General features: G+C 30.6%; 3 protein-coding genes across 4 annotated transcripts; all 3 read right to left on the minus strand.

Annotated features, from left to right (window-relative positions):
- Positions 1-589: 589 nt before the first annotated feature.
- LOC150026014 (putative disease resistance protein RGA1) lies at positions 590-3,503 on the minus strand. The gene has a single exon (XM_090304524.1). The coding sequence runs from the start codon at positions 3,465-3,467 to the stop codon at positions 927-929; it is 2,541 nt and encodes an 846-aa protein (XP_090160650.1). The 5' UTR covers positions 3,468-3,503; the 3' UTR covers positions 590-926.
- A 3,257-nt stretch (positions 3,504-6,760) lies between these two features.
- On the minus strand, positions 6,761-9,661 carry LOC150026015 (putative disease resistance protein RGA3). Its single transcript, XM_090304525.1, has one exon. The coding sequence runs from the start codon at positions 9,640-9,642 to the stop codon at positions 7,048-7,050; it is 2,595 nt and encodes an 864-aa protein (XP_090160651.1). The 5' UTR covers positions 9,643-9,661; the 3' UTR covers positions 6,761-7,047.
- Positions 9,662-12,455: 2,794 nt separating this feature from the next.
- LOC137829465 (putative disease resistance protein RGA3) lies at positions 12,456-15,397 on the minus strand. Of its 2 annotated transcripts, none has more exons than XM_090304526.1 (2): positions 12,781-15,397; positions 12,456-12,690 (listed from the first exon to the last, which is right to left on the minus strand). In XM_090304526.1, exon 1 carries the CDS (start codon positions 15,349-15,351, stop codon positions 12,802-12,804), a length of 2,550 nt encoding a protein of 849 aa, XP_090160652.1. In that variant the 5' UTR covers positions 15,352-15,397; the 3' UTR covers positions 12,456-12,690; positions 12,781-12,801. The 2 variants fall into 2 exon arrangements, with proteins under 2 accessions (XP_090160652.1, XP_090160653.1); XM_090304527.1 differs by having other exon boundaries at positions 15,046-15,394.
- Positions 15,398-17,828: the final 2,431 nt, after the last annotated feature.

Consider the following 17,828-nt stretch of genomic DNA (forward strand, 5'->3'; position numbering starts at 1 on the left):
AAAAAAAAAAATCTAGAAGTCATTTTTAAAAAGGTAAAATAGTCTTTTACGAAATTGATGGGTGTGCATGAAAAAATTTGTTGGGGGTGTAGGAAGAAGCATCCAAATTACTTTCTTAAAGTCAGAATAATGATTACATCATAGAGATATTAAAGTAACACCAAAATTCTTAATAATCAAACCACACAGTTACTTATTCTATCTAAAATCAGCTTTATTATCTGTTTTCTATTTATTGAATATTTGTTTATTAAAAAAAAATCATAAAATAAAAATCAATTTTTAAAGATCAAAATAATTAACTAAGTTAAAGATTATTTTAAAAACTAAAAAAAATTAATTTTTAAATTAGTTTATATTATTATTAAATAGTTTCTAAATTAATATCTAATTAGCAACCAAGATTTTTCAATCAAATTTAGAAACTAAATTTCCTTACTTTACACCATAACAAGGATATCAATGAACATATAAACAGGAAATATCAATTCATTACGAAATTACTATTTTTATATTCTAAATTATTCGTTTTGAAAATAAAGATTACTTTTTTAATCAGTTCTTTCAAAAGCATTCAAAAGCAAGGATATAGAAACCATATAAAAGAGGCCATATTCTTCTTTATTTGATCTACACTTGATACTTGATGTTGACCCACTATTACAAATATTGACTTTACCAACAAAGAAGTGAAAAAATTCTATAAATTTATTAGATATATTTTGTATGTAAATAAGATATTCCATAACTTCTTGCTAGATTAGTCCCTTATGAGATGAGAGAGGGTGATAGGATGGTATAACCTGTGTAAAGAAGAAAATTCTTCTGTTTTAAAATTAAAAATAAAAAGAACTTGACAAATATAATAATGCAATAGAAAAGCTAAATGGTAAACTTAGTACCTTCAACAACTCTTGACTGTGTTATTATGAGAATTCTCCTTCATCTATAACAACATGTTTGATGTGTGATATCATGTGCCAATCCTGTCCATCCTCCTGCTTGAATCTTTTGTATAATTCAGGACAACCACTTATTCGTAAGTATTCAAGATTTGTGAGGCAATGCATGTTATGAGGAAGTGACAACAAATTTGGATTATTGAAAATATAAAGTTGTTTGAGACAAATTAGAGATGGTAGCCACTCGGGAAGCTCCTCAAGATTAATGCAACATTGAATTACCAGGGATTGTAAAGAGTTCACAGATCCTTGTAACCACTGAGGAAAAGTGACAAGTTGTGGCAAGAGATGAAAAAAAAGCACCTTTAACCTTGAATTGAGGATTTGGCTTCCAACACCCATTGACAATTCCAACTTGTTGCAATTGAAGATCGACAAAACCTCTAAATTTTTAATGACATGGAAGGACACCGACTTTAGACTTGTACAACCAACCAAAGACAAATATTTAAGTGTGGAAAGTTGCATTCCTTCAAACAAAGACTCCAAATTACAACAATTAGTCAAATATAATTTTTCTAAAGAAATCAAATCTGCAATCACTTTAGGAAACTCAGGTAGTGTGATAGTTATAACCAATTCACGAAGACTAATTAGATTTTTCATTCCTTTGGGTAACGCTTGTAGCTTTATGCATCCACTGAGGATCAAAGTTTGCAAATTTTGAAGTTTGCAGATTGAATCAGGGAGTTCCTTAAGTTCTTCATTTTGTGAAAGATTGAGGACTCTTAAGTGTTTCAACTTTCCGATGCAACGAGGCAGACTATCACATTCGGAATCACGTATGTGTAAAATCCTCAAGCATTTGCACCTTGACACCAATGTGTTCAAGAAATCTTTATTGTTCCCTCCGTTAGAACATATGATAGTTCTGAGATCCGTGGGAAGAAGATATTCACCATAAAAAATATTTTTCCCAAATGACAAATGTTGGACACTCTTGGATATTATTGGAATGTGGAAGTTTATTCTTTCAAACTCACCTTTCCCAATATACACTGCAAGAGCAATCACCAAATCATGGATTCTAAAAACACCTTCACCTCCTAAGTCAACATAATCTAAAAGAAACGATCTTGTCCACAGTTCGTGCAAAAATTTACTCGCAACATCAATCATTGATTCACCTTCCTTTGGTGGTGGAAGAAAACCAAGTGCTTCCCACAACGTAGAAATTTGAGAAATTAGAATATTAGCATGCTCTCCGTAAAGGAAGAAAGAAGCAAAACATAGTTTTAAATATGAAGGCAGTTGATCGTAACTCAGTTTGAGAGCTGGAAAAATGTCTTCTTCATTTTTTTTAAAATTCCAAATCTCATTGTCTCTTATGGACTCCCACTCTTTCTTATCAACCCTCGAGAACAATGAACTTCCTAGTGTTTTCAGTGCCAATGGTAGCCCTCCACATTTTTTTACAATTTCTTTCCCAATCTCCAATAGTTCAGGATGTTTTTTCTCATTTCCATCTTCAAAAGCTGATTTCAGGAATAGAGAAAGAGAATCCTCTTCAGAGAGGCATTGCAGAAGATACGAATTTGAGGATTTAGTGTGCATCACGGTAGCTACTGCATGGCTACGAGTAGTCACTAAGATTTTACTCCCTTCAACATCCGAATCTATTATTTCCTTCAACTCATTCCATCTTTGAGGAACCTCATTCCACACATCATCCAACACAAGCAAGAACTTCTGACTTTGAAGTGTATTTCTCAAACGATTTTGAAGTTGCTCCGTCTCAAAATTATTGAAGTTTTCCCAAGTTGAGTTTGGAGCAGAATTGAGGATTTTAATGAGTAAACTCCGAAGTTCAAAATCATTAGAAACACACACCCACATCTTCAAGGAAAAACATGCATTAATGTTAACGTTATTGAAGACCAACTTAGCAAGTGTGGTTTTCCCCGCACCTCCCATTCCCACAATGGGAATAACAGAAAGAGTTTGGTGATGAACATCTTGCACCAAAGCTTTTACTATTTGATTTTTGTCATGTTCCCTTCCTGTAACATTGGAAGGGTTTACATGAGAAAGAGTGACTTCCCTCAGGTGCACCACACGCGTATCGTGGTGAATGATTTGAAGGCCAAACATGCTTCTTTGAGCTGCAAGTTTGGCCATCCTAGTGTTGATATCTTGAATGCGAAGCGCCATTCTAAGACGATAAGCAAGAGGATTACTTGTTGAGAAGAAACGACGTACCTTCCTTGAGCAGCCACCATAGGTGTTGACAACGTGGTTCCGCAACGCTTCGCACTCAAAGTCATCGACCATGTTTTCAGCATCAGAAAAGACGCGCTTGACCCGTCTCAGCCATTCGATCAGTGCACTGCTCAGCAGATTCTTTTGCTGAGCATCTAAGAGCACACCTCTGATGAGTGTCATAGTTGCTTTCATCTCTTGTAGCTCACTATGCACACCAAACGCCAAAGAAGCTTCTTCCACGGCACCAGAAGTGATCTTCCTTATGAGCGAATCTGCAAAGCTGAAAAGAAGTGATTCTGCCATGATGTTGTTTTGGAAGAGAAGAATGCAATTGGAATGGTGAATGATTTCACATCATTATCATTATGGTATTTATAAAACAATGCTCAGTTTGGTAATATTCCCATACACCCATAACTGGTATGTCAGCTAATGTGTCATAAAATAAATTGTAATAGCTGGAGGTGGATCAGTGAGTGAATGCATGGTTCACATGATTTGTATGGCATAAAATAATTTGTATTTGGTGAAGCTGATTTCTTTATATATGGTTTTTTATAATAAGGTGATTTTAGTGTAAACATGTTTATAGTAAGTTCATTTTAGTGTAAACATGTCGGTGTGTAAATTCTGACTAATTCAAATCTATAAAGGATTTTAGTTTATTTTTCCCTTTCTGGTAGGAATTCAAGTGCAGGATCGAGTATTAAAAAAAATCATTTAACAGACTTCAAGTTTTATGATCAATCACTTAAGATGTATTATTACAATATTAAAACTAACATTATTTATAATTTTTATTTAGGAAAGTATTCTCTTTAGTCATTGTTTAAAAGGTGAAATTAATAATTTACTAAATTATTGTGAATGGAAAATTAAGTCATGTTAAGAATACTCTAAGACATGCATATTTATCAGAAAACATTAAATTTAAATTAATTAAAAAATAATTTAAATAAGTAGTAAAAAATATAAATAACACTAAACACAATATTGTTGGACTGTGGCAATACTAAAAACTAAAATCGACAACTACAATAAATAGATACATTTTAACTTTGTGATCTCTTTTGAACTTTTCCATTTCAACTTTCTGACATTTTTCATTTAAACAAAGTTATGGAGAACCTCGAAATCCACAACTGCAATAAATAGATACATTTCAATCTCTTTTGAATTATTACAATCCAATATTTATATCAAAACTGTTTTAGATTCTATCCTTGCAGCAGGCCACCAATGATTCCTTTCAAGGAAATTATTGGAGTTTCATGACAACCTAGCTTGTGAAATAAACTAATAAAAAATAATAATTACACCTAAGACTTATACTTATTTAGATATTAAAATAAAAAAATAATTAACAAAATAAAATTAATATATTTATATAATATGATAGAAAAAAAGTGATTAGAGGTGTTTGACGTTGAATCATATTACATAAATATAAATATGATATTTCTCTCTATAATCTTCAGATGTCAACATTGCTTTAGTTTGTTGTGATGGTAACCATTTGTTTTAGTTATAGGGTTACGATTCTCTTTTCTCCTCTTCTTCTTTCTCACATATTTCTTGTGTAAAAATAATTGTATCTATTTGTATTCTTATATATTGCAAAGTAGGATGTTAGCAACGATGAGTATGCTTATTCTTATTTGTTTCTTCATTGTTCTAAATATTAATTAAATATTTTTTTTATAAAAAATAAAAATTACAATAAATAAAAATAAATGAAATATGATATTAAGTATTAAACATAAAAAAAATATACATAGTGATTTAAGACCTGAATAAATAATGAAATGGGTGTGAAATTGAAGACAAATATAGACATATCTATTCTAATCTTCCTACTCAATTTAAAAAATTAGATATTATCCATATTATAATTTATTAATGTAGAATTCAATCAATACTTATGGAGATGAATTCATTTGTCATAAAAAAAACTATAACGATAAACTTATAAACTCAATGTGTACAAAAAAATAATTAGTGTTAAATTAATTAAGTTAAGTGAATTAAAATATATAATTTTACTAATGTCGATTTAAAAGGACTTTTAAAAAATACTTCTCATTATAACTTGATATCAATATTTGAAATTACGCGTCATTGCATTTTAAATAATAATTCAGATACAATCTAATGATTATGTTGAGTTTTTCATTTTTAATAATAATGATAATTCTTACTTGATATATCTGTCAATGTGCATGAAGGAACTATGTTTAGCGAGAAAATAAAAATTAATTATAAAGTCTGATGATGAGTTATTTAATATTAAAATAACATAAGTGGTGTGAGGAAGTCCTATTATAATATTAAGTAATCACGTGACTATTAAGATAAATAATCTTAACTTTTTATTTATAAATGATTGTATGATCTAAATTTTAGTTTTTAATCAAAATGAATTTCTCATTAAATATCTTTTTACATGTAAAAACCATAAATATATATAATATTCGTAGTTGAATCCTTGAGTTTTGAAAAGGAAGAAGATAAGTGAGGTGAGATTCTAGCATCATGTGTGCCCATTGGAGACGCAACCAAAAAGGCTGAAATAAAGATAATTTTTTTTAGCCTTTTATTCCTTTTTCTTACCATTTTCATAGCTCTCAAAAAACATTTTACACTATATAACCTCAAATTATTTCTGAATTTTAAATATATATTTATAATAGTGCAATTTTAAACATATTTTCAAATATTGTAATGTGAAAATATAAAGTATAAATATTTTAATTTTTTTCAAAACCTCCATAGAATCAAGTAAACATGGGGTATAAAAAGAAATTCACCTAAAAAGAAAGCCAACCAAAGCCTGATAGAAATAATAACCCGAATGAAATATTATGAATTCGCATAAATAACAAAAAAAATTTAGCATCATTTCCCTAGTCTTGTCAGTTTCATAGCATTCTAATGTTATCATTAAGGAAAAAATTATTTTGACACTATATTAAATTAAAATATAAATTAAATTATTGAAGAAATAATCATTATAAAAAATTGTTAAGGGATTGTAAGAGTTTAAAGAAGTTGTGAAAGAATCACTTCTCTATCAGTTATGTATGAGGATAATATGTCTTCTAAGATCACCTCTCATTCTTTTTTTGTTTTAGTTTTATTTTAACTCTGGAAACATTGTTAAATGTAGTTGTCTTGGTTTTGGTTTAGTTTTTCATTTTCATTTTAAAAATATTGGTTTGACGAAACTTGTAATGGTTTGAATTGAAGTTGTACACATCCCTCCTTCATAATCACAAACTTTTCACTTGAGTTCCTTACAGTTTTAATTTTTATTTTCATTTTAAAAATAATAACTTTGGTATATTTGATATGATGAAATAGAATATCTTGAAGTTGGAAATGTTAATAAATTAATTGGACATGTTTTAAATTTATATTTATAATTTTTATTCAATTTATAAGTAATTAAAATGTCAAAAAATGAATTTTATAAATTTAAAAGTAAACTTTTATTTTTTAAAGTTGTTTTGAAAATTAATTTAAAAAAAATTATTTTTTAATCGATTCGTTAAAAAAAATAATGATATACTAAAACATCTAAAAAAAAGGACATATTCTACTTCTTTATTTGATCTACACTTCCTCTTGACACCGTTATTACAAAATTGTATAAAAAAATTGTTTTCAAAGTTCAGAAGTGACAAAATTGTACAAATTTATAAGTACATAGTTTGTATGTGAACAAGATATTCCACAACTTCCTCCTAGATTAGTTTGGAGACACTGACAAAATGGTATAACCTGTGCAAAGAAAAAAAAACATTTATTTTAAAATTAAAAAAAGGTAAAAAATAATCATCTAATAGAAAAACAAAAGGTTAAAATTATTACCTTCAACTTTGTATTATTCTGAGAACTCTTGTTCATTTTCTGATTCATCAATGTCAACTTTTTGGATATGAGATATCTTGTGCCAATCCTGTCCAACTTCATGCTTTAATCTTTTGCATAATTCAGGGCAACCAAAGATTTTTAACTCTTTAAGATTTGTGAGGTGATGCATGCTATCAGGGAGTGACAACAAATTTGGACAATTTATAATTACAAGTATTTTAAGAGAAATCAGAGTTGGTAGCCAATCCGGAAGCTCCTTAAAATTGATGCAATCTGCAATAACTAATGTTTCTAAAGAGTTGGCAGATCCTTGAAACCACTGAGGCAGCGTAACCAGTTGTGGTAAGTCTTGAAGAGTAAGAGACTTTAACCTTGAATCGGGGATTTGGTTTCCAACACCCATCCACAATTCCAACTTGTAGCATTGAGAGATACTCAAACCCTTTAGATTTGTAATGGCGTCAAACGACACGAACTTTAAACTTTTACAGTCATGTAAAGATAGTTTTTTAAGAGTGGGTAGTAGTATTCCTTCGAACAATGACTCCAAATTATCACAATGATAAAAATATAAATTTTCTAATGAAGTCAAACTTGCAATCTCTCCTTTTGGAAAATCAAGTTGTTTGGTGTTTATAATAAGGTTTCGAAGGCTGATAAGATTTCTTATTCCTTTGGGTAATTTTTGTAGCTTTATACATCCACAAAGATCCAAAGTTTGCAAATTTTGAAGTTTGCAAACCGAATTCGGGAGTCCTTCTAGGTTTTCACTAACTTGAAGATTAAGATATCTTAAATGTTTCAACTTTCCAATGCAGTCAGGCAAACTCTCGAATTCATAAGAACTTAATTCTAAAATCCTCAAGTATTTGCATCTTGACAAGAATGTATTCAACAAAGCTTGATTGTTCATTCCAATAGGAAAACACAGACTTCTCAAACCTGTGAGAGGAAAAGCTTGAGCAAGCAAATTATTATCCATAAAGACTAAATGTTGGACATTCTCAGATATTTTTGGATTGCGGAGATCTATTCTTTCAAACTCACCTTTTGCAATATAAGTTGCAAGATCGTGCACCAAATCATGTAACTTAAATGTGCAATCGTTCCCCATGTCATCATAATCTGAAAGAAAAGATCTTGACCATAGTTCATGCATAAGTTGATATGTAATATCAATCACTGATTCACTTTCCTTTGACGGTGGCAGAAAACCAAGTGCTCCCCATATGATAGAAATGTGAGCACAAGTAAAACTCAAGTCCTGTGGGTAAAGGGAGAAAGAAGCAAAACATGGTTTTAAGTATGAAGGCAGCTGATCATAACTCAGTTTGAGAGCTGGCAAAATTCCTTTTTCATTTTGTTTTAAATTCCAAATCTCATTGTCTCTTATGGACTCCCACTCTTTCTTATCAACCCTCGAGAATAGTGAACTCCCCACCGTTTTCACTGCCAATGGTAACCCTCCACATTTTCTTACAATTTCTTCTCCAATCTCCAATAGTTGTGGGTGTTTTTTCTCATCTCCATCTTCAAAAGCAGACTTCACAAATAGAGAACGAGAATCCTCTTCTGAGAGACATTGTAGAAAGTACGAATTTGAGAATTTAGTGCGCATCATGGTAGCTATTTCATGGCTACGAGTAGTCACTAGGATTTTACTCCCTTCAACACCTACATCTATTATTTCCTTCAACTCATCCCATCTTACACGATCCTCGTTCCACACGTCATCCAACACAAGAAAGAACTTCTGACCTTGAATTATATTTCTCAAACGATTTTGAAATTGCTCTGTCTCAAAGTTATTGAAGTTTTCCCTAGTTGAGTTTGGAACAAAGTTATTGAAGTTTTCCCTAGTTGAGTTTGGAACAGAATTGAGAATTTTAATAAGCACATTCCTAAGTTCAAAATCATTAGAGACACACACCCACATCTTTAGTGGAAAACATGCATCAATGATGGGGTCATTGAAGACCAACTTAGCAAGTGTGGTTTTTCCCAAGCCTCCCATTCCCACAATGGGAATAACAGAAAGAGTTTGGTGATGAACATCTTGCACCAAAAGTTTGACTATTTGATTTTTGTCATGTTCCCTTCCTGTAACATTGGAAGGGTTTACATGAGAATGAGTCATTTCCCTCACGTGCACCACACGTGTATCTTGGTCAATGATTTGAAGGCCAAACATGGTTCTTTGGACTGCAAGTTTGGCCAACCTGGTGTTGATATTTTGAATGCGATGCGCCATTCTAAGACGATAAACAAGAGGATTACTTGTTGAGAAGAAATGGCTTACCTTCCTTGAGATGCCACCATAGGTTTTGACAACGTGCTTCCGCAAGGCTTCACACTGAAAATCATCGACTATATCTTCAGCATCAGAAAAGACGCGTTTGATCTGTCTCAGCCATTCACTCAGTGCACTGCTGAGGAAATTCTTTTGCTGAGCATCTAAGAGAACACCTCTGATGAGTGCCATAGTTGCTTTCATCTCTTGTAACTCGCTATGCACACCAAGGATCAAAGAAGCTTCTTGAACGACACCAGAAGCGAGCTTTTCTATGACCGATTCTGCTAAGCTGAAAAGAAGTGATTCGGCCATGATATTTTGGGAGAGAAGAATGCAAGGCTACAATAGTTGTGTGGTGAATGATTTCTCATGATTATGATTATGGTATTTATAAAACAAAAATGTATAATCCTGTGCTTAGTTTGGTATATCATATTCCCACAAACCCAATTAATGTGACATAAAATAATTTGTATTTGGTAAAGGCGGATTACCTTGTTATCAATATATGTTTTTTTTAGAATAAGGTGATTTCTTTAAGTTGATTTTAGTGTAAACATGTTTATGATAAGTTGATTTTAGTGTAAACATGTTGGTGTGTAAATTCTGACTAATTCAAATCTATAAAACCCATTACCACTTTCTTCATTTCTTTAAGTTGTTACGAAAATATTTTGTTTCTTAGTTCAGTTCTCACTGTCCCAAAGGGTTTTTTTTTTATGTTCTTGACAAGTTTTATGCTACATCGGTCCAATGAAGTTGTGATAAAAAGAAATCTGTAAATAAAATAAAAAATGAAAAAATAAATTTAATGGTTTTAGTTACATAACTACATCTAGATTGCTTCTATTTAATACCGATTCTACTCAACCGTGTCAGGTACGGGAAAACGACTGCATTAGTATTTAAGAGACTTCAAGTTTTATGGTCAATCATATAAAATGTATTAACTAATTTCTATTATTACTATATTTAAACTAACATTTGTATTTGTAATTTGTAATTAATTTTTGGTAATAAATTTCGAAAGTTCTTTTTAATCATTCTTTAAAAGGTGAACACATAATTATTTTAAAAACGATTTGGATTTTTTAAATTTAAATATTAATTTAAAACTAAAACTAATAATTTACTAAATTTTGTGAATTAGAAATTAAATTACATTAAAAACTAAAAGCCATGCATATTTAGTTTCATGGAATGTCCAGAGAATGATTCGGAACGGGTGAATAATATCTCTTATGTGTATCTGTTGTTGAGAGTTTGATGTATGCTCAAACATGTTGAGTCAGACATCAGATTCAGTTAATGATGTTTGGAGGGCAATTTGGGTTGGAATTGTGAGTGAAATTTGGAAGCATAGGAACTCAATCGTCTTTAATGGAGGAGTGGCAGATGTGTTAGAAGTTTTTGCCTCTGCGCAAGTAAATGTATGGTCTTGGATTGCTGCAAAGTCCCGCGAAGTTTACTTTTCCTACCCCTGTTGGGTTATGGATCCTTTGGCATGTATACGGCTGATTCGGTAAAGCTAGTTAACGCTTGGTTTGGTTGGTCCTTTGTCCGACGATTTTGGGTGCCAAGTTAGGAGTTAGATTCTATGTGTTCTTGTAAAAGGGTTGGACCACCCCTGAAGTGGTCCCCATTTATTTATTTTTTATTGCTGATAAAAAAAAAAATGCTCAAACATGTACAATGTCATATATTAGTTTTGGAGTTGGTATGCTTGGTAGATATTAGAATCTATGATTGGATTATTGAAAAACTGCAAAGAAAGTCTTAAGATATTTACAAGGGTCAAAGAATCACATGCTTACATATGGGAGATCTAATCATCATGAGATGATTGGATATATAGATTCAGGTCATGTTGAGAATATGATTATTATGTCTACTAGTGTATGCTGAATGTTGCTATTTGACACTCTTAGCTCATTGATATACATGTTTCTAACATCTATGTATATGCATGCAAATTATGATGTGGAAAACAAATAATTTTATTGTTGATGAAAATGACATTATGTTTAAACTTATTGTAGACTTCTCATTGTAAAGTTGTATTAACGAGAATGATGATATAGTAATACATGGAAGGAAACTACTACTGCATATAAAACAAGACAAAATATCATTTTATTACGAAACTACTACTGCATTCTATTTCATAGTACATTACAAGAAAATCATTAAATAGAAACCAATTTTAGAAATAAAAAATAATTACTTGCTATATTGACTAAATTAGAGATCATTTTAGAGACTTAAATTTTTTTGGTTTTTAAATTAATTTCTATTATCGTTAAATAATTTATAAATTGATATATAATTAACTACCAAGGTTTTGACTATCAATTATTTAGATTCTAAATTTGGTAACCGAAATTGTACCAAATGTGACATGACTTTAGTCTTGGTGTTAAATAGAAATTATGCCAAGGTGATATAACTTCAAGATAATGGTTTGAATTTAAGTTGTGCAACCTTAACATGACTTCTTATTCTTGCAACACTAAAGTTGTATTACTTTGATCCAACTCCACTTTTGTGTGATCAAAGTCGTGTCACCAAGATATGACTTCTTTAAAACAAAATTGTATCATGTTGGCATCACATGTTGATCTCAATAATTTTTAAAAAATGCTACATTTCGATAAAAAAAAACCTTTAAAATTACCTTACTTTTGGTAAAAAAATCATTCCAATTTTGGATCACGTGTCAAGTGTTTTTTTATCTAACCAACTTTGATTAATGACTTTTCATGATCAATCCCCCTCTTTCTTAATCAAACTTTTCACTTCAGTTCCTTGCACTTTTATTTTTTATTTTCATTTTAAAAATAATAACTTTGGTATGTTTGATATGGTGAGATAGGATTATCTTGAAGTTGGAAATGTTTATTAATTAATTGGACATATTTTGAATTTATATTTATAAATTTTATTCAATTTATAAGTAAATAAGATGTCAAAAAATTGAATTTTACAGATTTTGGAAACACGAAAAAAATAATAAAAAACCTTTAAAAGTAAACGTTTATATTTTAAATTGGTTGTTTTGAAAATTATTTTTTAAAAAATATTTTTTAATCGATTCGTTAAAATATAATGATATAGAAAACATCTAAAAAAGATATATATTCTTCTTCTTTATTTGATCTACACTTTATGTTGACACCACTATTACAAAATATTGACTTTTGCCAACACTTTATTTTGTATAAAAGAAATTGTTTTGAAAGTTTAGAACTGACAAAATTGTACAAATTTCTAAGTACATATTTTGTATCTGAACAAGATATTCCACAACTTCCTGCTAGATTAGTCGCTTATGAAGGGAAGACACTCACAAAATGGTATAACCTGAACAAAGAAGAAAAACATTTCTTTTAAAATTAAAAAAAGGTAAAAAAATAATCATCTAATAGAAAAACAAAAAGTTTAAATTATTACCTTCAACTCTTTGTGTTATTCTCAGCACTCTTCTTTGTTTTCTAATCCAACAATGAAAACTTTCTCGATATGTGATATCTTGTGCCAATCTTGTCCAACTTTAGGCTTGAATCTTTTGTATAGTTCAGGACAACCAATGATTTTTAACTCTTTAAGATTTGTGAGGTGATGCATGTTCTCAGGGAGTGACAACAAATTTGGACAATTGAAAATTACAAGTATTTTAAGACAAATGAGAGTTGGTAGCCAATCCGGAAGCTCCTTAAAATTGATGCAATCTACAATAGCTAATGTTTCTAAAGAGTTCACAGATCCTTGAAACCACTGAGGCAGCGTAACCAGTTGTGGCAAGTCTTTAAGAATAAGAGACTTTAACCTTGAATCAGGGATTTGGTTTCCAAGACTCATCGACAATTCCAACTTGTCGCATTCAGAGATATTCAAAACCTTTAGATTTGAAATGGCGTGAAACGACACCGACTTTAAACTTTTACAGTCATGTAAAGATAGTATTTTAAGAGTGGGTAGTAGTATTCCTTCGAACAATGACACCAAATTATCACAAGAACAAAAAATTAATTTTTCTAAAGAAGTCAAACTTGCAATCTCTTCTTCTGGGAAATCAAGTTGTCTGGTGGTTATACTAAGGCTTCGAAGACTGATTAGATTTTTTATTCCTTTGGGTAACTTTTGCAGCTTTATACATCCACAAAGACTCAAATTTTGCAAATTTTGAAGTTTGCAGACCGAATCAGGGAGTCCCTTGAGTTTTTTACTAAACTCAAGATTAAGACATCTTAAATGTTTCAACTTTCCAATGCAGTCAGGCAAACTTTCGTATTCATAGCAACATAATTCTAAAACCCTCAAGTATTTGCATGTTGACAAGATTGTATTCAAGAAAGCTTCATTGTTCATTCCAAAAGGAAAACGCAAACTTCTCAAACCTGTGAGAGGAAAAGCTTGTGCAAGCAAATTATTATCTGTAAAGGCTAAATGTTGGACATTCTCAGATATTTTTGGATTGCGGAGATCTATTCTTTCAAACTCACCTTTTGCAATATAAGTTGCAAGATCATGCACCAGATCATGTAACGTAAATGAGCAATCGGTCCCGTAGTCAATATAATCTGAAAGAAAAGATCTTGACCATAGTTCATGCAAAAGTTGATATGTAACATCAGTCACGGATTCACTTTCCTTTGATGGTGGCAGAAAACCAAGTGCTTCCCACAAGGTAGAAATGTGAGAACAACAAAACTCATTGTCCTCTGGGAAAAGTGAGAAAGAAGCAAAACATGGTTTTAAATATGATGGTAGTTGATCGTAACTTAGTTTGAGAGCTGGAAAAATGGATTTTTCATTTTGTTTTAAATTCCAAATCTCATTGTCTCTTATAGACTCCCACTCTTTCTTATCAACCCTTGAGAACAGTGAACTCCCCACCGTTTTCAGTGCCAATGGTAAGCCTCCACATTTTTTTACAATTTCTTTCCCAATCTCCAACAACTGTGGATGCTTTTTCTCATCTCCATCTTCAAAAGCAGATTTCAAAAATAGAGAAAGAGAATCCTTTTCAGAGAGGCATTCAAGAAGGTAAAAATTTGAGAATTTAGTGCGCATCATGGTAGCTATTTCATGGCTACGAGTAGTCACTAGGATTTTACTCCCTTCAACATCCGAATCAATTATTTCCTTTAAATCGTCCCATCTTACACGATCCTCGTTCCACACATCATTTAACACAAGGAGGAACTTCTGACCTTGAAGTGTATTTCTCAAACGATTTTGAAGTTGTTTCGTCTCAAAGTTATTAAAGTTTTCAGTTGGGTTTGGATCAGAATTTAGAATTTTAATGAGCACATTCCTAAGTTCAAAATCATTAGAAACACACACCCACATCTTCAACGAAAAACATGCATCAATGTTGGTGTCATTGAAGACCAACTTAGCAAGTGTGGTTTTTCCCAAGCCTCCCATTCCCACAATGGGAATAACAGAAAGAGTTTGGTGATGAACATCTTGCACCAAAAGTTTGACTATTTGATTTTTGTCATGTTCCCTTCCTGTAACATTGGAAGGATTTACATGAGAATGAGTCATTTCCCTCACGTGCACCACACGTGTATCTTGGTGAATGATTTGGAGGCCAAACATGCTTCGTTGGGCTGCAAGTTTGGCCAACCTGGTGTTGATATCTTGAATGCGATGCGCCATTTTAAGACGATAAACAAGAGGATTACTTGTTGAGAAGAAATGGCGTACCTTCCTTGATGAGTCACCATAGGTTTTGACAACGTGCTTTCGCAAGGCTTCACACTGAAAGTCATCAGCTATATCTTCAGCATCAGAAAAGACTCGCTTCAGCAGTCTCAGCCATTCGCTCAGTGCACTGCTCAGCGGATTCCTTTGCTCAGCATCTAAGAGGACGCCTTTGATGAGTGCCATAGTTGCTTTCATTTGTTGTAGCTCGCTGTGTACACCAAACGCCAAAGAAGCTTCTTCCACGGCACGAGAAGCGAGCTTCCCTATGAGTGATTCTGCAAAGCTGAAAAGAAGTGATTCGGCCATGATGTTGTTTTGGGAGAGAAGAATGCAAAGGTAGAATAGTTGTGTGGTGAATGATTTGACATGATTATGGTATTTATAAAACAATGGTTAGTTTGGTAATACAGCCAAAAGTCGTATGCCAGCCTAGTATACATCATCTAATGTGACATAAAATAAAGTGTATTAGCTGGAGTTGGATTATTGTGTGAATCTATGAATTTTATAATAAGTTCATTTTAGTGTAAGCATGTTGCACTCTATATTAATTCCGACTATAATTCAAATGTATTAAACACCCATTACATTACCACTTTCTTCATTTCTTTAACTTGTTTGAATTCAGAAATATATTAGTTGTTTATAGGTTTGATGCTACGTCGATCCTATGAAGTTGTGATAAAAAAAATCTGTAAATGAAATAAAAACTGAAAAAATAAATTGAAGTGTTTTGATTACATATTATTTTTTATGGTAAGTGGATCCTATTTGTCCTATATTTAGGAAATCATATCCTGGGAAAACAACTACCTACTATTTAACGACTACCTTAATTTTTTTTTTCCTTTGATGTGGGAATTCAAGTGGAGAACCGAATATTAAAAAAAAATTAATTTAACAAATTTGAAGTTTCATGGTCAATCCTTTAAAATGTATTAACAAATTTGTATTATTACTATTTTTAAACTAATTATTTTTTGGTAAGAAATTTCGAAAGTTGTTTTAAATAACTGTTTAAAAGGTGAACACATAATTATTTTAAAGGCGATTTGGATTTTTAAAATTTAAATATTTATTTAATATAAAATTAACAATTTACTAAATTATTGTGAATTAAAAATTAAATCATGTTAAGAATACTAAAAGACATGCGTATTTATTAGAAAATATTAAATTTAAATTAATTAAACAAATAATTAAAATAAATATGAAAAATATAAATAACATTAAACACAAATATTGTTAACTCTGGCGATACTAATAACTAAAAATGAGATAATCATCACCATTTTTTATTTAAACATTATAAATTATTGAACATTATAAATTGCCAACTTGTAAGTCATTGATGCTTTAAGCTGCAATTTTCAAACTGAAAAAAGATGCTCACTAAATTTTAAAACTTATTCAAATCAAATAAAACTTAATCACCTTCCACACTTTGCGAAAAAAAAAAAGAGCTTAAAATTACATTCTTCTTTAGTTCACATCCCTCTCACTTTTATTTATCCTTATCTCATTTATGCAATATATGTTTTTATTTTTCTTGATTTGTTATAATTTGATTTTTTTACTTCTCTTTTTGCATGTATAATTTAGGGTTTGTGGGTTGTATAAACGCAATCGGTAAGTATATATTGACGGAATCTTTTCAAAATAACAAAGTTTTAATTTTTTTACTTAAATAATATACAGTATCAAATAATTACTTAAATAACATAGTTTAATGCAACGCTTCAGAATTCAGTTTTTGGAGAATCAAATTCTCAACATGATTGAGTGTAATTTCGCAGAAAACTAGTTCAGAATTTAGTTATTTTTGTTTTAATTTTTTTATTTAAAATGAAGGAAAGGAAATTTATAATTTTTAGATTTTAAAAAATTAATTGATTTGGAAAATAATTTCTTAAAAAAAGATTTTATATACAAAGTAGTTCTACAAAAGATGCACCAAATGTGCATAAGAGAACCAGATCGAAACATATTACAAGAAAGAGATACAAGCTTAGAGTTACATAAACAACAAAAGAAAATTAAGAAACTAGAGAGGGATAGAGTGAATATGAAGAGGAAAGAGAATGGTCAACCCAATGCTCCCTCACCCTTGCCTATTTCTCACAATTTTGGTTCATGTGTTAAGTCTTCTTTTTCTCCAACAAATTTTGATTCCCCACTTTTCATGATGAGTGTCTCCACTTTTAGTCACAAACTTTGCACATGAGTTTCTTACAATTTTATTTTTTATTTTAAAATTAATGACTTTGGTATGTTTGATATGGTGAGATCAAATCATCTTGAAGTTGAAAATGTTTATTAATTAATTGGACATGTTTTAAATTTAAATTTATAAATTTTATTCAATTTATAAGTAATTATAATGTCAAAAAATTGTATAAAAATGTACAGATTCATTCATTTATATATATATAAAACCACTCATGGAGATTGGGAAACAATAAAAAAATAGGGTTTTTTTATCTGTAAATGAGGTTATCTCATGATTGGTCATTAAGAAAGAGTATGATAAGAAAAAATATGCAAAAGATAGATTAAGAAAAAGTTATTGAAGAAACTACTCACTCTTAAGTGCATATCTCTATTATAATTGAATGTATGGTATTTGATAATCATATATGGTAAAATTCTTATATTTTACATTCTTGTATGTTTAGATTTTACATAAACCAACTTTAAAGTTTTACAGTCATATAAAGATAATTTTTTAAGAGTGGATAGTAGTTCATTTTTGAACAATGACTCCGAATTATCACAATAAGAAA

This window comes from Phaseolus vulgaris, chromosome 7 (assembly GCF_051622355.1).
Source record: "Phaseolus vulgaris cultivar YP4 chromosome 7, ASM5162235v1, whole genome shotgun sequence".
NCBI lineage: Eukaryota > Viridiplantae > Streptophyta > Magnoliopsida > Fabales > Fabaceae > Phaseolus > Phaseolus vulgaris.

Excerpts from the sequence above, each read along its gene's own strand:
- LOC150026014 (XM_090304524.1), bottom strand. The coding sequence starts at position 3,467 with ATGGCAGAATCACTTCTTTTCAGCTTTGCAGATTCGCTCATAAGGAAG.
- LOC150026015 (XM_090304525.1), bottom strand. The coding sequence starts at position 9,642 with ATGGCCGAATCACTTCTTTTCAGCTTAGCAGAATCGGTCATAGAAAAG.
- LOC137829465 (XM_090304526.1), bottom strand. The coding sequence starts at position 15,351 with ATGGCCGAATCACTTCTTTTCAGCTTTGCAGAATCACTCATAGGGAAG.